Source organism: Hydra vulgaris, chromosome 11 (assembly GCF_038396675.1).
Source record: "Hydra vulgaris chromosome 11, alternate assembly HydraT2T_AEP".
Lineage (NCBI taxonomy): Eukaryota > Metazoa > Cnidaria > Hydrozoa > Anthoathecata > Hydridae > Hydra > Hydra vulgaris.
In genome coordinates this window covers 540,001-564,775 of record NC_088930.1, presented here as the reverse complement: position 1 = coordinate 564,775, position 24,775 = coordinate 540,001, and the positions used below count along the sequence as shown (strand labels likewise).

The following is a 24,775-nucleotide window of genomic DNA, read 5'->3' as shown; positions in this document are numbered from 1 at the left end:
GATAAACGCAGTTCGTCAACTTACCCCTGCGGCCAACTAATCCGAATTGTTTAAGGCGAAACACGTTGTTTTTAGTATAATATTAATAAACTGTATTATAAATTAAACACTCAAGCAATTTTAAAAGAACAGAAAGTAATGATATCGGTCTATACTTGGTATAGTCCGAATGATTAATGCATTTGTAAAATGGGAATATTTTTGCTAATTTAAGGGCATAATCAAAAAGACAATTGATTTTGAAGTTTAAAAAGAAAATCTAAGAAAAAACTTAAAAAAAAAATAATCTTCTAGTGAACTTCTCAGTATTTGAAACAGAAGCCTGTTTAATGAGGATCCTAAAAAGATTATAATGAGACAGCTATTAAATATTGTTGCATATAAATTTTTATAAAATATTACAATTATATTACAATGATTTCATATGTAGACTGGGTATCCCTAGCGTGTTCCATTATTTGTTACCTTTGTTAGTAATTGAGAATTTTGTGGCAGAATAATATACTCTTTGTTGAATACAATTTTGACTTGAAAGTTTTTATTACGAATGGTATACTTTTTCACAAAATTAGTTAATTAAGATGGGTGTCATTTTTATTTCAACATTAACAAATTTAACAATTTAAAAAAAAGAATGTTAAAAAAATTGAAAGTTTAATATTCTAAAATTGTAAAATAAAAAAAAAAATTTTAAAAATATTTATTTGCTGAAACCATAACAAATTAAAATCGGATAAAAACAGATTAACTACAAAACTACAAAAACACCTTTCTGCATTAAGTAAAAAAAAAATTAAAATATTTTCAAAATCGCGGTGCCCATTCGGTTGCGAGTAAATTACATTAATTAACTACTTTTTTGCATGTATATTTTGGAAGCAGAGCCGTGTCTCCCCCACGCTCCCTAATTGGGAGAAGCCTAACGATTTCAGGACCTCTTTTTGAAATTAGAGTTTTTTTTAAAAAAAAAATTAAAGAGCTTTGTATTTAAGTAATACTTAACAAAGGAGAACTTTTATGGTTTTCGGGCCCTAATGACTAATTATTTTGGGGCGGCCTATGACTTTTAGCAACGGCGCTGATCGGAGGAATAACCATTTAAATTTGGGATCCAGTTTACAAACACGGCGTTGTTAATTTATACAATATTTACGGAATTATAGGGGTGTAAAAAAACAATAAATATACTAAAAGTTATAAATTAATTAGATTGAAGAAGCATTGTTATAAACATTAGTATAGTTAAAATTGTAAAAACAAATTAGGAGGGGTTTTGCAAAATTGTTACGAAATATATTGGGGTAGTGTTAAATATTTGGTGACTCAATTCATATTATATTGAATATAAAAGAAATTAGGATTTAATATTCTTTTTAAATATATTAAACATTAAATAACTTTAGACTGGTATCTGTGAACAGGTGCGAGTTGGCGAAAAAACTATTAATTATAATGGTACTTTACTATTTATTAATTATAGATTTTATTTTTCAATCTCAAAAATATTATTATTTCGAAAATGTTAAACTTGAACAAAAAACTACATTAAATTGTTAAACTTTTAATTATTAGATGGAATAGGATCGATGTTTATTCCAGAAGAAGCAATAGTCAAGATTGAGCCACCAGAAAATAGCGAAAATGATGCTTTTATAGGTCTGTACATAATTTTTTTTTTAACTTTTTAATTACTAGACATTGTGTTGAATAAATAAATCAGGTTTCTTATTTTAGCAATGAATTGTAATTATTTTTCAGTAACAAAACAGTATTAATATTACTATAAATTACACTTTAAAACTCTTACTTAAATATATTTACTATATAATTACTTTTTTTCATTAAAAAGTTAATAATTGTCAAATATATATGATTTAATATCTATAAATTATATATATATATATATATATATATATATATATATATATATATATATATATATATATATATATATATATATAAATATATGTATATATAAATATATGTATATATAAATATATGTATATATATATATATATATATATATATAATATATATATATATATATATATATATATATATATATATATATATATATATATATATATATATAATTAGCTTGACCTGTTAAAATTTTGAACTTAATTGGTTCGCTGTTTCTTGGAAATAATTAAATTACAAAAAAATTAAAAATTGAATGCAAAAACCTTATTATGATACGGGTAATTATACTTGTTTGCCATGGTTCGTCAAAACCAAAGTAATTGTCTACAACAGTCAATGGAGGTCACAATTTTAAAGTGTCTTGACGTTCTTTGATGATTTTTATACTATATCAATGAATTATATCATGAAACGAAATTATTTTACAGTTTTGCTAAAATAACTTTTTTTTTACTGCCAATCTATTTATATGTTACAAAGTACCAAGTCATGAACATTTCACAATGGTCTTGGAAGATAAGCCTTTGTTTAGTTATAAATTTTTTTAATGTTGTCAGCAGAATTTGGTAAAAACGCAAAGTTCAATTTCCATGAACTTGCAAAAAAGATGGTATGAAAAGGTTTCAACCAAAACTTTATTAAATAACGTGTGACAAAGTAAATTTACAAAAACTAAATAATTAGCTGCAACCTTTTGCGACTTAGCAATACATTTTTTTCGAGGTTTGCGCAACCTCAATTTAATTTTTTTTTTTTTTTTGGAGTTGCTAATTGATCAAAACTTTACATGTTTGACTCTACATTAGACATTATATTCTGTGATTATTCGAAAAGATAGTTTTCTATTGATTATTGACATTTAATTTGCTAGTTATTTGGGGGCGACTGAATAAGTGCAACTTTTATAACTGCGAACTGGCATAAGTGCAAACTGGTATAAGTGCAAGTTGGCGTAATTGCGAACTGACGTAAGTGCAAAGGAACAACAAAAACTGGTATAAACACGAACTGGCATAAGCACTAACTTGCATAAGTGCGCCGATAGAAATTGCAAACACTGGCTTAAGTGAGAACTGACATAAGTGTGATTTGGCTTATATTCGCTAAACGGTATTTTTTTCTTTATATATAATAAATGAATAAAATAAAAGGGATATGCAGCATTCCCTAACAAAAACCCAACAGTAGACTATATAAATATTGCTGTGAGTGTCCATATTAGCAGTTGTCGTATGTACTTTAATTTTTTTTTAACTTTTAAGGTCATACTCATGTCAGTTTTCACTTATGCCAAATCGCACTTATGCCAGTGTTTGCAACTGCTTCGCATTTATGTCAGTTCGCGATAATCAAGTGAATGCCAGCTGTACTTTCAATTGGCGCGCTTATTTTAATTAGCACATAGGTCAGTTTGCGCTTAAGTCAGTTTTTACAACTGCCTCGCATCAATGCCAATTCGCACTTACGAAATTCGTACTTATGCATCAACCCCATTATTTGCATATGTGTTACTATTCAATTCTATTGGAATTTACATAATTTACAAATAAAAATCAAATTTTTTGAAAAATAAGAGTAATAGAGTAAACTGAAAAAATTAAATAAATAAATAAAATATAATGTAAATATAAGTAAATTTTGCCACCAATTTTTTAAATTTAAAAAACTTGGGAAACAAAAATTTAAATTTAATTAATAATAATAATTTAAAAAAAAAATTATTTTTGTTAATATATTTTTTTTTAATACGCAAATTTCGGTATCTTAATTATTTTTAACGCAAATTTTTTTTAAATAAACTTTTTTTAAATTTTCAAAACATGTTTACATTCAGTTAACTAAAACAATCTAACAATTCTAAATAAGTGTAAAAAAATAATTTTATTAAGATTTTTCAGAAACCCATTTTTGACAAGATCTATCTTAGTTTGCAACGGGGTTTGCTCATTACTTGTCGCGTTTTTGAGTGGTTTTTTCATTTGCTCTTCGCTATAATTGTTGAGGTCTTTTCTTTTGTAGTTCCGAGGTATTGTTGTTGATAATTGATTGATTTAATTAATTTTAATTGATTCTAAGACCGATTGACAAAATTATTTTCTAAAAAATGGGAAGGAGGAAATATTATTAATTATCCAATCAAAGGCAACTTAATTATATGTGAAAAGTTAAAAAATTCCCCCATATGGTATTTCAAGAACATCTACAAAATTAATCAAAGTTAGAATGAAAAAACATCACAAAGATTCTTTGGAAAATTTCCTTTATTTTATTTTTTTCAACTTTTGACAGAAATAAATAATTAGATTTTTAAGAGAATTTTAAATTTTTTTGCATAGCAAAAAAATTTAAAATTCTCTTAAAAATATGTATGAAAGCTATTAATGGGTCATCCATAAATTACGTCATGCAATTTTTGACATCTTTTGGCCTTCTCTCTCCCCCTTGTAACGCATTGTAACATTTCATTGATCCCCTAACCTGGGTAAATTAACTGTTGATTTATCTACTTGTTGATCTTAAAATCAACATGTATCAACTAAGTGTTTCGGTTTGGTCAGATTTTTAGTTTTAAGTCTAAAGAAGACTTTCATTTAGTTAAAATAAGGTCTTCTCTGAACTTAGAACTAAAAAAAAAAATGAAATGGTTTATAAAAGTGAATATAGCACAGCTATAAAAGAAAGACATCGCAGTATACGATATTAATTTTTTTTTTTCACACAAAAATTTAGTACTTTTTTCATGCGTTTTGTTTTTATTCCATTTTTTAGCATTCGTATTTACTTAAATGTATTTTTTTATTCCTATAAATTATTTACATCAATATGAATCTAAAAAGAAATAGTGGAGCTGAGGAAGAAGGTCAAAAAAAGTATAAACTTAGATTTATACTCTTTTTGATACCACAAACGTTGCTTGAACGAATGTTATACTATTCAATCAACATTTGAAAATGTTTTATATAAAGTCGACTGTCAAATAAGTAAAGAACTTGCTGAATGAATCAAATGCAATACACGAGTTTTGAAATGTATAATGAAAGCTGATATTTATTGTAGAAAGTAGTATATACCTCTGCATGGTACGCTTGAATATGTAAAAAGACTTGGAAATGTTGCTAACTTTCTTTCATTGCTTAAATTCCAACAACATTTTTTAAGTCTAAAAATAAAAAATGCTCGTTATATTTCAGCGAAGGGTAAAAATAAAATTTTCTAGGTTTTAGGAAAAAGTCACAAGCTTCTATGAAGAAAGAAATAAAGGAAGCCAAACAATTTTTGTGCGTGCAAATGCAATTAATTCTCATCACACAGAGTAACTATATCTTGTATGAAGATTTGTTGAAAAGTAACATGAGATACGAGTTTCTGGCATTTGTAAAGTTTGAGCATATGAGAGACGAAGACATTTTTATTTAAATTAAGCAAACTTTAGATGACCTTAAATTGAAAATTGAAAATATGACAGGCAAAGGATTCAATGGTTCGGCATCAATGACAGGTTCTTTATTATGAGTACAAACCAATTTCCGAGTATTCAACCAAAAGCAATATACACCCATTGTGCGTATCATAGACTTAGAATTTGGTTATTATTTTTGGTTATTTTTAAAAAGTAGTGCAAATTGGACAAAATTTTTTAACTTTTAAAAAATAGTTGTGGCAATAATAATGAATATGCCGCGCTAAATGGAATGCAGAAGACAAAAGTCAACTACTGTCTTTTCTGAAAGCGTTTGGGAGTTTTGATTTTTTTATATCACTACACTACAGGGAACTATTTGGTTTCTTCTTGAGCCTATAGTTAAGTTGGAGGAAAAGTCTAGTGGCATAATATATGCCTTTAACTTTGTTAAATATGTCATCTCAGAAATGGAAATTATGAGAGTAGACGAAAATGCTTGCCTATCAAATATATAAGCATGCATCAATTCTTTACGAAAATTAAAATAGAAGGCCAGTAACGCCATGAGTTCACACAGGCCAATGAATTCATCAAGCGAATTCACCCTCTGAAACGTTTGATTAGTATTTTAAATGGTCTCTCAACATTCCATTTATAGATCAAGTGTTAGTTGAATTGAAAGGTAAATTTAAATCATCAGATACAATTGAGATTTTTACCTTATATTATCTGCGTGAAAACTTTAATGGAGCTTTTTGAAGTTTGCAAAAAGCCTGATTTTCTTGATGAAGAAATAATTATAGGGCAAAAAATATAATATACAATATTATACATGATAATATAAATACATTTTCTTTACTCATATATATACACTTACGTATATATATATATATATATATATATATATATATATATATATATATATATATATATATATATATATATATATATATGAATATATATATATATATATATATATATATATATATATATATATATATATATATATATATATATATATATATATATATATATATATATATATATATAAACAATTTTAAAATGTATTCTGTAAAATAGTGTGGTCAATGTTTTTAAAAGAACAGAGCAATTATAAGTCAGTAGAAAATGACTTCACAAAGTTTTTTCTCATTCTACACTTTGTTTCATCAATAAAGACTCATCTGAATGATTTGATACTTACATTTTGAAAGGAGATATTATTGTATTAGATTTATTAGATTTTGATATTAAATATAATTCCTTGCATTCTAATCTATGAACAGTTGTAAGGTATCGAAATTTCCATTTTATTTGATTTTATACTCATATTTTGATATGAGATGTGATTGTTTTAGATTTATCACATTTTGATATTGGATATGATAATCACATTTAAAACTGTTGCACTAAATGTTGAAATCTTGCTCAACACAATAACTCCTATTTCTGCAAACATGTAACAGCATGGGATTGTACCATATGAGGTTTTAGTGATACTAAAGCATCTGGCTATTTATCACAAAAATAAAATCATCAAACCGTCAATCAGTTTACTCTAAAAGACAACTAAAAATGTACCCTTTTAATGTAAATATCTTTTATTAATAAATTTTTTAACTAATAAAGGAAAGATGTTGAAACAAGGTAAAATAAACTCACGCAAAAGCCAAAATTCATATGCTGTCATAGTACTATTAGATATTTTAGCATTGAGCAAACTGATCAAACAGTTTCTCATATTTTCTGCTGATATCAATTGCTCTTTAATGTACATTTGTGCCTGATAACCCTCTTTCGTACACAAACTTTGGAATCAAATTACATAACTAAAGTATTGATGATTTCTAAACAGAACATATATAATAAAGGTATTTTTACTACTAATTATTTTTGAATTATAATTTTAAAATCCCTTTTGTTTCAGCTAAAACTTTTAGCTTTTAACTTTAGGAATATGATTTAATGGTTTGAGCTAAATTTGCCCATGACCTTCTATGAATTTTTATTTTATTTTCAAATTATACAATAATAACATTTTAAAATAGTATATCCAATTTTTGTTGTTGGGAATTATAAAATATTATTTGAAAAAGATATTTTATTTTAAAGACAAAAAATACTAATTTAGGCTAAATCAACTATATAAATAACGATGTACAATTAGCATTTTATGCACGTGATAGCCAACAAAACTTTTTCCATGGTAAGCCTGCTTTTAAAATTTCAACAACTTCAAAATTGCCTCAGTTAATCTTGTACACGGTTCTAGACTTTTTGTTAAAGAATCTTCATGTTTGAGAGATTTTTATTTATTTGTCTAAAAGAAACAAAAATAGTTTTATAAAGGAAATAAAGTTTAGATGCAAAGTTTAAAGTGTTTTTTTTTTTAAACATCCAATTGTATTTAATTATATACAAGATATAAAAGTATTTTCAAAACGAATAATAGATATTAATATATAAATGGTAACGTTTATATCTAAGCCCACCCAGAGTAATTCCCTTACTTTTTTTCTATACTAATATTATGATGAAAAGATAATAAATGATTCAACTTCTCTTTTCAGTAACTTATAAACAAAAATGTACTTATTTAAGCTATTAATAATCAAGTCAAACACAACTCAGTTTGAAATTATTTTTGTCCTTTTCAGTGTTAAATAACTCAATTTCTGCTTTGTAAATGTATTCAATGTCCACCACATCTTCATTGTTTATTACAGCCATTAAAAAAAACATCATTTAACCATTTAAGATTGTTTTCAAGATGAAGGATCTCTGATTGAAGAGTTGGCAATTGTTCATGCTCTTTTATAACATAAAGTAAACAGCAGCATAATTATTTCTCATTTTTAAATACTTATGCAGCAATTATAATGTCTAGTTTGTGAACTTCTTCTTCAAAGTAGTTAAAAAAACTGAAAGAAATACAAAAAGACTCAAAAAATTATAGAAACATTGTTGAGATTTTTTATTATAATTAATAAATTTTGCTTCAATATAATAAAATAGTTTATAAAACTTTACCTTCATAGTATGGCAATACTATTTGTTTACAAATTATTTTGTTAATTTAAATAATACTTTGTCCTTAGTCATTGTCTGCTATATCATTTACTATTTTTATACTAAAATTGGTATGAGTCATACTAACTTCAGGAGTGAAATAGTGAAATTAGTATAAATTATACTGATTTCACTACACAAATATCGACGGAGAAAGTACACAATGATGAAAAATTAAAAAAAAGTTTTTAGTGTAAATTTTTCCATTTTATCAATATAATCATTGATTTTCTTATACCTATTGCAATAGTAGTGAAATTAGTATAAATTATACTGAAAATATAATAAATATCATATAGTAGTGTTTTTCAATCAAGTTAAGTTTGTTAATTTATTACGAGTTTAGCACAAAATATTTTATCTTTTTATACAAAATAAAATATTGAACTTTTATATCTAAACCAACTAACGAAAATAGAAAAATATTATTTAACTAAAACTAAAAAAAAAACTAATCACAACGCTGAAATAATGAGTAAAAGTATTTTTGGAATTGTAAACAAATTACAAAAACGTATATACATATATTTTTTATGTGTGTATATTTTTTTCAAAAGGAAATGTTACTTTTTGTATTTGGAAAATGACTTTACAAAATTTATCTATGGATAAATTATCTTGAACGCAATAAATAATTAGGAAGATATATTATGACCTAGAATATACATATGACCGATTGTGTAATTAAATTTTTTCTGTTGCTCTGGTCCGTAGCTAGTTTTTAACTTCAAGAGATTGTAAAATCCAACTGTGCTCAAACAAAATCACAATCCAGAATATAAAAACGATTTTAAATCAATGGTATAATTTTACTATATAAACTATGGATGTTTGATAATAAAACGTTGTTTAAGAATAAAATGTTGTTTATGAATAAAGTGTTGTTTAACAATAAATTGTTGTTTAATAATAAACCAGTGTTTAATCCTCGCTGATTTTAATTAATCTAATATGGTAAAGGAATTTTTATTGCAAAAACTAAAATATTTTTGAAAAAAATGTTCCTGAAGTTATAAAAAGAAAGTAAAAAAATATTTTTTGATTAAGATGAGTTCTTCAGGTTCCTTTGAGATTTTCAAAAACTCACCGGGTTCAAATTTTAGTTAAATTTTTTTTCGTTCAAACTATGTCAATCTGAAATTCAAAAGAAGCAGAATATAAGGCTGATCTTGAAAATATTATTTTTTTAAAAAAAAAAAATTACGTCATAAAAGATGTAAGTAGATTTATGGCTTAAAACCGACTGTTTTAACATAATTCGCAATAAAGCAACCTTTAAAGGTGCATTTTTCCTTTTTTTTTTGTTTTTTTTGTTTTTGTTATTAAATTTTTTATTTCAAAAAATAGTATTTTCAAAACGAGAACTTTATTCCGCTTCCTTTAAGTACCAGATTGAGATTAGGAAAAAAAAAACTAGTATTATAATAAAAACAAATAGGTAAAATTAAATTAAAGTAAAATAAATAATATATTACTAATATTAGAACCTAGTTAAACTAAAAAAAAAAAAAAAGTTAGGTTCTTTTTTCTCTAAAATGAAACAATTCGCATGTCAGGAATTTTAAATTTCAAAAAATTTTTAAATCGTTTTACCCTATTTTGTAATTTAAAGTGTTTCCTTCAAAATTGTTTTATTAGATTAAATCATCTATAACAAAAAATTTACTAAACAACGATGTAAAACTAAAACAATGCATTAGGCACACTGAGTGCAATGTTTGGATGTATTTGATTGAATAGCAAAAACGGAGTTCATCACTCGTTCAATGATTTTAACAATGAGAATTATTTTTAAAATATATTACATTATACCATTATTTTAAGCTTTTCACATTGCTTATTTGAATACTTTTTATCACTGTATATTATTAACACACATTGTTAAGAACTTTGCAATATAAACGAATTTAAACATTCGCATTGAGAGCGCCAATAATTAATATGGCTATGCAAAATGAGCATGGCCCAAAAAATTCAAGATTGATTTTAGCAATAAATAGTATTTACAAATTAAATTGCATTATAAATTATTTTTGCTTTTTAAGTTGGGCATTTAGGCTTGGATAGGAATGATGTGTGGTCGCACGCTATAACTGACCACGCATTTAAAATTTTATTTTTACGATTTGAACACGGCTGTTTTGACTGCTACGCAAGTAACATTTTTTTACGTTACGTGTGTAAATGAATAGTTTTAATCTTTTCTAAAGTGTTTATTTTATGCAAAGATTTTAAATAAAATAAAATTATACTTTTAATTATTGTTTAAAATAAATGCATTTTATTTATATTATCAAAGAATATAGCATAACTTTTTTTACTTATTTAAGTATTTCTTGATAAATATAAGAGTTAAAGTATTTTGTTATGGTTTTATAAAAGGATTTTTAAAAATCTTTTTTGGTATATTTAATTTTTGAAAATTTTAATAAATTTAAATTACGATGGGCACGAATAACTTTGATTCATTTTTAATAGCTATTTTTTGTTTTAATGATATTACTTGGTGCACTTGATTTTATGATATAAGATATAAAAATTCAAAAACAGCTAAGTGCAACTTTTTATTATTTATTTTTTTTGTAATGTTTCGGTCGAATTAGTTTAGATCGCAATCAGGCGTTTAACAAATCTACTAGGGTAGGGTGGGGTAATCTGAGCCTATTTTTACCTATTTCTGACTTTGAGTTAAAAAAAAAAAAACAATGCTTAGGTATTGGCTTTCTGACAAAAAATATCTTAAAATGATGATTGGACATTTTACTAATCAAATTTAACAAAAAACTATTATTTAAAATACTATCAATAGGTCTAGGGAGCTTTTATTTTAAGATACTTATATAGACCCACATTACCCCACGTAGTAAGGTAATGTGGGTCTACCTAAAATGTTGGTAGTTCTGGTTTAAAATACTACTGCGTATGAAAAATCTGACATACATTCTATATGCACGCCCCCTTTTTAATAGTATATATACAAGATTTTATTTAAAAAAGTAGTCTTAACCCTTTGACAGTCCATGCCGTAATAAAACGCAAATCCAAAGTAGTTTCTTAATGTTCATGCCGTAATATTACGCAAACTAAAAGTGGTTCCTGAATGTCTATGCCCTAATATTACGTTTTGGTGTATCTCCTCATAATATCTTTCTTTTTATGAGTAATTATACTTCTAATCGTCACAAAGTTTATTAATGCATAATTAATAAACTTTTTGTTCAGCTTTTTACTTTAGCACGTGTTTACTTTTATTTTAAATTTGGCAGATAAGCAATTTTTTTCAGTGCAAAAATCATTAACGAATAAGCGAATATTCAGATTCAGAAGAAGGGTATAGTTTATCTGATGTTTCTGATGAAGAAAATTCCGAACCAAAGATATTAGAGTTAAGTGTAGAAGAAGAAATGCCTGCATTTGTCGATGCTCTTAGTTCTAGTGACAATTCCTTAGAAAATATATTTCCTGGCTCATACACACCGATTTGGAAATCGGAACCTTCAAATAATAGAGTTCACCCCTTTGAATTTACCGGTATTTCTGGGTGCAATCAAGATATAGTCAAAAATGATCCTCTTTATTTTTTTGAGCTTTACTTTACAGATGAATTTTGTGAGTTTATTGTTAATGAAACTAATCAATATGCTTCCCAAACTATAAATAAAAAAGAATTATCAGTTAAATCCAGAATGAGGCGTTGTTTGCCTGTGATTTTTTTTATATCAAGGAGTACTTTGGAAGCCCACGTATGAAATGTATTACACCACAAATCCATTGTTTGCAAGTGCTGGTATTAAGTGGTTGTTATCCTATAACAAGTTCAAGTTAATCGATAAGTTTATTCATTTTGTTGATTCTAGCACATTACCAAATAAATATCCTGTTTTATCCAAAATAAGCACAGTATGGGATTATTTGACAAAAAAATTCCAAGAGGTGTATACACCTACACAAAATATATCAATTGATGAGTCACTTTTGTTGTGGAAAGGGAGACTTTCTTGGAATGAGTGTATTCGCAGCAAAAATGCCAGTTTTGGTATAAAAATTTTTTATTATGCGAGTCAGATTCAGCATATGCATGGAAATCCATTTTATATACAGTATCTAAGCTGACTAATACTCTAAGTTCAGATTATCGCTACGTTGCAACAAAAATCGTTATGTTGCTTATGGATGGCTTACTTGATCAGGGTTACAAACTTTACGTTGACAGCTGATATTCTTCCTACGAGCTTTCATCAGTATTATTGCTAAGATCTACAGATACCATAGGAACACTTCGAAAAAACAGAAAAGGTTTACCTATATCTATCCATGAAAAGTTAAAAAAAAATGAACGCAAAGTACGAAGAAAAAACAAATATCATGATAACACAAAGATAAAAAGGATGTTTATACCATTTCAACTTATTGATGATACTAAAAATGTTTTAAGATCTGGGAAAGAAAAGTTAGATCCTTTAGTTATTGATGATTATAATCAAAATATGGGAGATAGAAGTGACCAAATGATGACATCATACGAAGTTGAAAGAAAAAGGGTAAAAAAGTGGTACGAGAAAGTGTTTACTCATTTAATCAATCTAGCAGCATTTAATGCACAAATAGTTTGTAAAAAAATGGGTCGTAATATGACATCTTTAAATTTTAGAACAATGTTAATCACATCATTGATTCAATGATATGGCCAACAGCCAAAAAAATCTCACTCTAGATTGGTAGCAAACAACACCTTACGCTTGATTGACCAACATTTTCCATCATATGTGCCAGCATCTGAAAAAAAAAATTAATGCTCAGAGAAGGTGTGTGGTATGTCACAAACAAAAAAAATGAAAAGATTCTAGATATGAATGGGTAGAATGTGATGTAGGACTTTGTGCAGCTCCATGTTTTATGACTTTTCACACAAAGACTGAATATAAGAACTTATTTTTTATAAAAATTTTCTATTATTATAGTATGGTTATAAATTCTTATACATGAATAATAGTGTTTTTTAGTGTTAAAATAGTAAAAACTTTTTTTTTAATTTAAAAGTAAAAAAAACGAAGTTTTAAAAAAGCTGGGACATTTAGAGACCACTTCAAGAAAAAACGCAAAACTTATAGCAACCGTTTTTAAGAAAACGCGCGGACTTTTAAAGGGTTAAGATATTTTTATTTAAAAAGAAAGTGCATACATACACAGGACAACAATAAAAATTAAAAGCGCTGACAAATAAAAGTAAAAAAATGGTGATTCAAAGCAGAAATAATAATGTTTTAATAAAGTGTTTTATAAAAAATAGCTATTATTTTGATCACCGTACTTTTAAGATAACATTCATGCTATTTTCGGCACTTCTGAGATCTTTTTGGGTATTTCTTTGATACTTCAATAGAGTAAAAGTTTAGTAAAATTTTAGGTAAAAGTTTTTTTTGTATATATTTTCTTAACTTTTAAGTTTTTTTCCTCTTTAACTTTTTATTCCTTAAGTAACCACCGTTTGACTCTTTTGTAAGGAGTTCTTTACATTTTTCTTATACTCTATTCCTTTTTTGTTTTTGTTGTTCTATTATTGCTGCTGTTTCTGCAGATACATTCGGACATATGAGTGACCTTAAAGCTTCTCGCATAGCTGATCTTGGAGTTTGTAATCTTGGAGATTTAGGGTTATAACGTTCAGGTGATTGATTGAGAAAGTCAATGCCTGTTATTTTTCTTTCCATCTTTTCTTTACTTAATGGCGAGATACCTGTACCACGAAATCCTGCTATAGCATTTGCTGGAGAGAGTCTCTGACACAATTGTTTCAATAACCCTGTAAAAGCTGTCTTATCAATATTTTTGTGTTGTTTCTCTTGCAAACCGCTTTAAAATTTCCTCCACTCATTCTTTAATGTTCCAAAGAGAGCCACATCTAACGGTTGTAATGCGTGTGAGCAGCTTATTGGAAGACATACAGTTTGGATATGGTTGTTCGTGGTCGCTTTTATGGTACAAGGCTTTTATGATACATGGCTATTTTGGATGTACAAATACTCTCTTCGTTAAGCGATTTGTGAAATAGTAAAAAACTTATCTACAACTTAACGTGTTAAACTTTTAGCTCTTGAAAATATAAGTATTTCAGGTTTACATAATCGTAGTTTATCAACATGACTCTTCTTCAAAGAAATTATCCAATTTTTCCCAGGATTTCTCTTTTTAAAAAGAGTTTTCAAATTATAAATGTCAATAGAATCTAATGGAAGACCATATCTTTGACAATACTGCACTGCAGCTACAATCCTAGTTTCATCATTGTCACCCAGCACACTTTTTCAACCTTTACGTTTGTTTGCATTAAATTCTCATTGTTTTATTCTTTGTCTCAATGTTTCTTCAGGAACAGAACATTCTTTTGCAGCACGATAAATAGTATTTTTTTCCTCACATACTAACATAATTGCTTTTTCCAAACTATTAGCATTGTACTTGGGTTTTATTTTTTTATTGCATCATCTTGGCATTTTTTTTTAATACTTTCTAAAGTAATATTTATGAAAAATCTGTTAAACTTTTAGTGAAATAAATTAGCATAAATCATAACATATCCTAAGAAACAAAATTTTAACACCAAATAGGTCTTATATAAGATTTTATTGACCAAGCCTAGGTCCTAGGTGAAATAAATACACATGTTTCATAATATAAGCTTCAAATTTATAAACTTCAAACATAAGTGTTTAATAGTTCTGAAGAATTATTAACACGAAAAGAGTTTAGTCTGATGAAACTAATAAGTTTATAATGTTACTAACAATAATTTCAATAATATAAATTCTTATCATAACATTTTACATATATAGACCCACTTTACCCCACCTGATTAAATTTCAAATTTTAAACAAACCATGTGCGTTAGTGTCTTACAGGTATACTATCCCTAAAATATAGTAATTTAACTTTCAAAGTAACCATTTTTCATACTTTTATGTCTTATTTGAATATAATTTCTCTAAAGTTTAAAAACGGAGAAAAAAATGACTTTGTTTATGTATCTAGCATTTTAGCTTAAAAAAAGTGCCGTTTCTAACAGCATAGCTTGGTTATATTTTAAAGTTAATTAGCCTAATATGTTATAACAACGTGGTAAAAATTTCAACGTTATACCTAAAACCATTAAAAACAATAAATAAAACAGATAAATATGAATTAGAGCCAGATTAACCCGTAGACCCACGTTACCCCACCTTACCCTATTTGTAAAATGAAAAATAACAAAGTGTACTTAGATGTTTCATGTTTTTTTACCTAATAGTAAGTTTCAAATTTGTTACGTGCAACGCCTTTTAGCTTGACAACTGCTGTTTATATATTTTCACAACTTAAACATTTTAGAAATGTGACGAAAAAAGAAATGCTAAGTTAAACAATTCGTTACAATAAAGAAAATATATAAGAGCTAAAATAAAACTCAAACTTAACTAAAGTAAAACTCAAATCGAAGCGAAAATTACTTTACGCTACGTTGTTAATAGCGTTTGAAATATGTAACTTAAAAACATTTAGAAACGTTTTTTTAAAGTTACGCTAAACGCTTTCACATTAAGTAACAAATTACTTCCAGCGATTATTTAATAAATAAACTTTACTTAAATTATCAGAGTATTATATAAATTATTGTTTTAATTGTTTAAGTTTGTAAAAATGTTTTTACCGACGAGTTGTAAAGAAAGAAAAATATTTAATAAAAAAAACTTTAAAATAATATAAATTAACTATTTAACACTAAATTAAAAAAAGATTACTAAGTCAAACTTAATTTTTTTTTTTTTAAGAATTTCTTATAATAAAAATAAAAGAATAAAAGCAAGCAAATCATTCCGTTTTAAAGGAAATATCTTTTGAAAATTTAATATTTCTTTAAAAGAATTTAAAAGTTGTAAGGTGAAAACATTTCAAAAGACTTTTACGTTTATCAAAAAAGTACTTACGTATATAAGTAAAAAAAGATATAGTTTATCATCGTGAATAATTATTACATAATGTTTCTGGGCACTAAAAAATAATATAACAAAAAGTTTCGAACTTGTTCATTACAATCGTAATTTAAATTAGTTCTTGAAAATCTTAAAAAAAAAACATTTGTTTAAAAGATTTAAAATTATTACGTTTAAAAACTTTACTTTAAAAAAATACTTGCTTTCATAAGTAATAAAAAATATACTTAACATTTTTTGCTTATTTAATAAAAATGCGTTTATTTTAAAACAATCATTAAAATTTATTTTTTATTTTAGTCTTTACGTAGAATAAAAACTTTTGAAAAGATCAAAGATTTAAAGTTATTAAATCGTAATACTTTTTTTTGATTGCATTTGCAGGTTTTTGCAAAGATAGAAGTGCATGTTTGCAAAGTTTTAAGGTGGTACAACACCAAATAAATAAAAAAATGAATTAAATCTCTAAAATAAAAATGCTTTTAATTACAGTTTACTCAAATGGTTTAAATAAAAAAAAGCAAAAAAAAAAATTTTTTTCAATTAGCATTAGGACCATAATGATGGAAAAACGATCAAAAAATGCCTTTTTGGACTAAATTTCAAAACATAATATTTAGGCTAGCCATCATCATATGACCTGAAATTTTGTTCACTTACTCTAAACACTGTTTTAATCCGTTTAACAGATAGATTTTTTAAGTATTAAAGTAAGTGATGAGTTTCCTAGTTTTTTGGTGTTGTACCACCTTAAGTGCTTGTTTGCAAAGTTATAAGTGCGCACTTGCAAAGTTATAAGTGCATGTACATTTTTTTAGCTTAAATAAATAAATAATTTTGCACAAAATATTGTAAGCATGGTCAGTTACAGCGTGTGACCGCACGCCATTCCTATCCAAGCCTGCGTATTCTAGTATTTTTTATCACTGTATATTTTTATTCAAAGTCTGCAAATTCTTATATATGAATTTATTGTCGCGTTATTTACATTATGCAAAAAATTTTTTAAATAAATCTTATATGCAATATCGTCATTTCTATTGTGTTACCTAGTATTGATATTTTTCTTTATTGTTTTTTTTTGCAACACAATTTTGGTATAACGTTTATATTATGCTGGGGCATTGAAGTGTTTTAGTAACACATTTTTTTGCACTGCAATAATATAAGAAGTTACCAGTCAAGCTACCGTTGACGTATGCCAATAGGCGTATGTCAAAAGTTTTGAGAAATGAAAAAAAAATTTGCAAAGCACCTTAATGAAACTTGTTTTACATGTGAAAAAAGGGTAAGAGTGAAACAAAAGAAGAAATGATATAGAGATAGATATAGATGATATAGATATGATATATAAATGATATAAATGATAGATAATGATATACTTAATCAATAGTTACGGAAAGATTGAATGTCTTGGTAATTAAGTGACATGTTTTGATCAAGAGCAGAAGTTGCATTATAACATTTGCATGATTCATTAATACTCAAGTAAATCCAAGTATTTTTAACTGTTTGGAAAAATTATTTTTTATTTAATAAATTCTAATTCTGAATTGTATTTTGAAAGCTCTTAGTTTAGTTTAAACTTTATTGCAATTAAACTCCAAAAAAAATACCTTATCATATTTCATTTTAGGTCCTTTCTATGGTCCGAATAACATCGACGAATTCTGTCAAAGAAAACTTGGAAAAAGTATACTTGTCATAAAAAAAAGTTCTATAGATGAAAATGTTTTAAATATGGTGAAGGTTTGTAGGGGAGTATCGTTTACCATTCAGTGTGAATACCTGGAAATCAATGTAAGATTGTGTGCTATAATACATTTTTAACAATTTTTGAAGATAATAATTATATTAGTATACTTAACATCTTAATAAAGTTATAAGTTGCTAGGGATGGAAGTTAAGGTTAGTTTTAGTCTAACTAAAACCATATAGTTAAAGTAAAAGGTTAGCCGAACAACTTTAGTTGTTTAGACTAATGACTTTCCCAATTTAAATATTCGTTTACAATTATTCAAAATATTATCCTTGCGAATAATCTTTTTATATTATTATATTTATTTTAAATTTATTTTCTAAAATCTAGACTTTTTAGTAAATACATCAGACGTTGTTTTGTCAATATTCAATGAAAGTTTATTTGCTATGAACCACTTTTAAGATATATTTGCACTGCCTTTGCATATTAGAAATAATTTTTAAATATGGTTCTAAAGGAACGCATTAGTTCCATTAATCAATAGGTTGCACAGTGGGCCAGTAGGTGGACAGAATGGGAAAAATTTCAGTTGTCTAATCTTGAAAACCTATTCAATTTTAGTATCTACATATATTAGGAGAAATCTATTGATAATTTATTTATATTAAATCCCTAAGTTACCAGGACTCTAAGCATTTCAATATTGAGATAAAATAAAAAAAAATAAAAATTATAAATAAGTAATTGACGGTGACATCAACGTTGTGTTATATTTCAATTACATCTACGTTTTTGAAACAAAAAATTAGTACATGTTATTCTAGAGTATTTAGAGATAAGAAAAACCAATGTGTGAAATAAATTTGTCATAGCATGTTATCTCAGTTATACTTTGAAAATCACAGATTAAAAAAAAAAATTTCTTAAGAAACTTATTTTTTGCCGCACAATAACTAATAATTACCACAATTTGCCATGTGTTGTCTTATATTTATTTGAGCTATATGATGCTTCAATCGAGTTTTAATTGATTGCTCGTCCCCTTAAATCCCCGTTAAGATTTTATGTATGTTTTAACTTGGTTGCTATGGTACTAAATTTTGCATAGCAACAACTCATTTTTACATTAACGTTGTTTTAACAGTATTTTACTTGCGCTAAAGACACAATATTGGGGGAATGTATTAAAATGAGATTCAGAATTCTTATGAGGTTAACTTTTTTTGGTTACTATGGATACCTTACTTTGCATAACATAGCAACAACATATTTTCGGTAGTTGTTAGTAATTTAATTACTAACACTGACAGTAATTTAATTACTTTTACTTTTAATTACTAACACTTGTAGTAACTTAATTACTAACAAGTATTAGTAGTCCAGGCGGCATATATATTATAACATTTTACTTTTAAATACAAAATACTTGTTACAATAATTATTTAGATATGGTTTTGTTAAACTTAGACATTCATAATTTTCTCCAAAAAAACAATCTTAGTATTTCAAAACAAAATATTACTGAAGATATATTAAAATTTATTCAGCCAAAATTTGCTGATTTTAAAGACGTTGATTTTAGACATGCTGTTCAACGATTTATTTACTTGTATAAAAAAAAGTGGAAATCTGCAAACTATAATGTGAAAAATTTTGAAAAGAAGTTTGTGAACTGGCTTAATGAATATTTAATTGTCAGAAAAAAAGACAATGAACAACTGCAAGTAGACGTGGTCGAAAACCAGTTGCATTTGATAATAGTTCTAATAAAACTAAAAAACGGCGTGTATCTTGTTTAATTGAATCTCATTCATCCAATGAATTATTTTTTGCTGCTAATAAAAAATTTAGAGATGAATCTGTTGTTATTGCTGCCAAGAATGTTTTAAATATATCAAATACAGATAAAGCAACTAGATATTCAGCAGACGAAGCACTGGCTTTAATAATTGATGCAAGTCTGACAAAAGCTTCCTATCAATTGATTAGAAGCGGAGCCTTGGAGAAAGAATATAACATCTACCCCGCTTACAATGATGTCAGAGATGCAAAATTGAAATGTTATCCTGCAAACATAACAGTGGAGGACTATTCAGCTTCAGTTCCTTTAAAAGATTTAATGACTCATACTTTGCAAAGAATCTGTGCAGTTCAGGAACCTGTGCTAAGGCACTTGATATTGAACGACAAAGCAACAAAAACAATAACACTAACGTGTAAGGCTGGTTTTGATGGTGCTACTGGCCAAAGCATTTATAAACAAGTTTTATCAGAACCCGACATTAACAGAGATTTAAAGCGTGAAGAATCATTATTTATTACTTGTCTTGTCCCATTGGATTTGACTGGATTTAACAACAGCAATGAAAAGGTGCCTATTTGGAGAAATCAAAAGTCGTCCTCCACAGCCTATTGTAGACCCATAAGATTTGCATACAAAATGGAATCCAAGGAATCTGTGATTGAAGAAGATCAGTACATTAAAAGTGAGATAGAAAGCTTGGGTATGATTTTATTAGAGGTTTGCGGATCTTCTATTGAAGTGAATTGTATTATTGAACTTACAATGATTGATGGGAAGGTTCAAACAATAATATCTGAAAAAAATAACTCATACCAATGCTGTTCAGTGTGTGGTGTCTCTCCAAAAAATATGAATAGTCTTGATATCCTTAATATAGATTATACTAACAGAGAGTTCAAATATGGTCTTTCCAGTCTTCATGCATGGATTCGATTTTTTGAGATGTTATTGCACATTGCATATAAAAAAGAAACAAGAAAGTGGCAAGCAAGATCTAAAGAACACAAAGAAAAGGCATCTGTAGCTAAACAAAAGATTCAGACTGATTTTATGAACAAAATGGGACTTGTTGTTGATTTCCCTAAAAGTGGTGGTTCTGGAACAAGTAATGATGGCAATACCTCAAGGCGTGCTTTTGCAGCATATGAACAAACAGCTGAAATTCTGGGTATTGACTAAAACCTTATATTCAGATTTTACATTATCTTGGTAACTCTCTCTTCAGGATTTGAAATAAACTGCTTAAAGTTCAAGGATTATTGTTTTGACACTTTTAGACTATATGTGTCCCTTTATCCATGGTATTACATGGCTCAATCAGTTCACAAAGTATTGATACATGGACATGACATAATTAAAAGCCTTACATTACCCATCGGACTTATGTCAGAGGAAGCTCAAGAGGCTAGAAATAAAGACTTTAAATCTTATCGCGAAAATTTCAGCCGAAAAACATCCAGAAAAGCAACAAATACTGATCTTATCAATAGACTCCTAGTTTCCAGTGATCCTGTTATTTCATCATTGCGTAAATCAACATCACACCAAACAAATCATAAAGCATTTCCTTCAGATGTTTTACAATTACTTAAACAATCTTCAAACGATATTTTTGTTTTATAATTTTTTGATGTAATTTAAAATTGATAACGTTTTCTTGCACTATTTTTTGCTTTTATTATTCCTAAAACATTATTTACCTAAATACTCAATTTTTATTCAATATAGGTGGGTCAAAAATCCGATAAGATATTCAAATATCAATTTACCACTTTGTAACTAAGGAAAGTATCCGGTAACTAAGCAATATAAGTATCCATAACAACTAAATTTAAAAAATTATCACTTTTGTAAGAAGTGTGATCTCATATTGGTACTCATGCCAAATTTAGTGAATATAGCACTTATAAAATATCTGCAGATAACAAAAGTAGGTTGTTGCTAAGCAAAATAAAGGTATCCATAGCAACGAAATAAAAAAATATTACCTTCATAAAAAGCGCAGACATCATATTAGTACTCATACTAATTTTAGTGAATATAGCTCTAATATTAAATTAGTTATGAATTTTGTCCAGTAAAAGTGCATTCTGGCCCACTGTGGGTTGTGGTGTTCCACAACTGATTAAAAATGTATGCATTTTTACCCAGTCAACCAACAAATACGGGTCCCGAATACAATGTACATGTTGTCCGCTGAGATGCACATATGGATACCAGATGTTTCCAATTTTGTTTGCCCTTATGGTTCCCATATTAGTACTGTAATATCCCATATAAATGTTTTCAACTTATTTAACATGCAATTAATAAAAACAATATAAAATGAATATTTGTTTTAAATTCTGTTTTCATCATCTATTAAATCTTTGTGACGATCAACTTGCATGCGTAACAACTGTCACTACTAGAGTCTTTTAAATTTGAAAACTATTCTCGCTGCTTTCTCTACAATCTATTGATGATTATTTGAGTAAAACCTATAGTTGAAATAAAAGAAAACTACATTAAATTTGAACAATACCTAAAAGTATTATAGTTAAAATATTTGAAATATAAACAACAGGTTTTAAAAATAACTTATATAAAAAACTTAAATGTTATTACAAAGTTTCTAAAATCACCAGAATATTTTTTTTAAAAAAAGATACAAATAAAAGACGTCATTTTTTATATTTTAGCAAGTATATAAAATGTTTAAATCATTCTCATTCTTACTTTTTCTTTACTATATTTCATTGCATTAGTATGGGCTCAACCAGTCCACTCTAAAAAATAGAAATTCAGTTTATAACTATTAATTTATTAAACCCTTTACTATTATTACATTTACCTACTTTTATTGTTTTTTACAATGAAATATTTAGTTTTCATTTTACATCAAGCTTAATGCGTAAAATACAATATGGACAAAAAAAATATATCTATTTTACCAAATAGTTCATCTCCCCGAGGCTGACTTCTGCTACAGTTGAGTCAGCTTAGGCAGTAGAACAAAGAAACAAGCCAACCGAAGTACTACAAAGGATATGGTGGGAATTGAACTACAAAATAAGAGCAATATTACGGTACTTCTACACATTTGACAAAATGTTTTTTTTTTTTTAAAAACAACAACTTATTTCTTAGGTTAGGTCTAACAAATGGCCGACTATTAAGATAATTCCCATAAATTCCAGCAACATAATAACAAATTCTGGGCCCACCGCAAGGTTTCCATTAGAAACCAATCTTAAAGTAAAACCCATGGGTTGGAAAAAATGCCCTCAAAACTACTTTGGAGGACCCCAGCCATTTAGGGTCGTGCATCCCTTAGTTATGTCAATCCTAAATTTAAGTTATTTTGTTCATTGTGTTTTTCATGAAAATTTATAAATTTCAAAACCTAATTTCCAACGGATAAGTCAAACTATCGGCCAATTAGTATATTTGCAGCTCTCTCTAAAGTTTTTGAACTTATTTTACTTGAGCAAATAGTGGTATTTATTGAACCAGATAACAGAAAGTTAAACTTTCTGTTATGTGGTTTTCGCAGAGGTTATGGCACTCAGCATGTGCTTTAATTTACTGACAAAAGGCAGGCATGTCTGCATAATAAAGATATTATTGAGGCCGTGCTTATGGATCTTTCAAAAGCTAATGACCTGATTCTTCATGACTTAATAATACCTAAATTGGAAGTTTTTGGGTTTTCTCTTAAGTCTTGAACTTTTACCATCATATCTTAGCAATCGTAAACAAAGGGTAAAATTGTGTTCATCAGTTTCTAAGTAGTTAGAATTTTTATTGGGCGTTCCTAAAGGATCGATCCTTGGACCAATATTCTTAACTATGTTTAAAACCTACCTATTTTTATTTATTAAAGACTCCAAGATTTGCGATTTTGCTGATGATAACACTCTCTACGTTTGAGAGAATAGCTTAGAGAATTTTCTTATACGACTGCAAATGGAAACACTAAACGCCATTGAATGGTTTGAACTTAACTACATAATCGCCAACTATAAGAAATAGAATAAAATTTCAATTACTTATAGTTGGCCAAAAATAACTAACCGATCTTTAATGGCTGTTGAGGACAAATTTTTTGTTTCGGACAAAGTCATGCTACGTGGGATTATTATTAATAAAGATTTAAAGTTTGGTGATCACACTAAATCTTTTTGCAGAAAAGCCAATAGTAAATGCTTTACTTTTTCTCAAATAAGAACTTTTTTATCTTATAGACAAGCTGTTTTTTTATTTAACGCAAATATATTATCTAATTTTTCACTGTCCTTTGATTTGGATGTTTCGCTTAAATTATAGTGACAATCTTGTTAATAAAATTTATATAAAAGCACTCTATATAGTCCATAAGAGACTTGATTTGTCTTTGGATGAAATAAATGATGTGTAAATTAAAAAATAAACATGGAAACTAGAATAGAGTAGAAAAACTACAATACCAATAAATATAGAAACTAAAAATAGAAAATAATTGTATAAACATGAATTAACAATCTACGATCTTAGTCATGACAGTGGTACTAATGTTTTCTGCCTTGAATCAGGATGCTCAAATTTCAAATAATAAAGTCAATGTCCTTCAAAGTATTTTCAATTATATTTCTGCTGTAAATATTGCATTTTCAAAGAGTATTTTAAAACAATTTAATTTATTGTCAAAATATTTATGTTTTATATGTTATGTTGTTCAATGGGATTCCTTTTGAAATTTATATTTTCATTGGATTAACCAGAGGTGCTGGTTAACTAATTATATTTTAAGATATCTTTTTATTGTGCAATGTATTTTAGATGTTTGCGTTTACTTTTTTTAGTATGCTTTTTGGGTATGCTTTTATAATTTACAACTAAAGTTTTATTTCGTTGTGAAAATCTTTATATATACTTTAGATAATATA

At 26.9% G+C, this 24,775-nt stretch overlaps 1 protein-coding gene across 1 annotated transcript in view; it reads left to right on the top strand.

Moving 5' to 3' along the window:
• Positions 1-24,775, top strand: part of LOC136087324 (uncharacterized) — a 184,821-nt gene that overhangs the window by 156,836 nt on the left and 3,210 nt on the right. Inside the window, exons 10-12 of the mRNA XM_065809750.1 lie at positions 1,404-1,455; positions 1,573-1,656; positions 17,999-18,162. Coding sequence (XP_065665822.1) covers positions 1,404-1,455; positions 1,573-1,656; positions 17,999-18,162 — 300 coding nt within the window. The remainder of the gene's footprint in view (positions 1-1,403; positions 1,456-1,572; positions 1,657-17,998; positions 18,163-24,775) is intronic.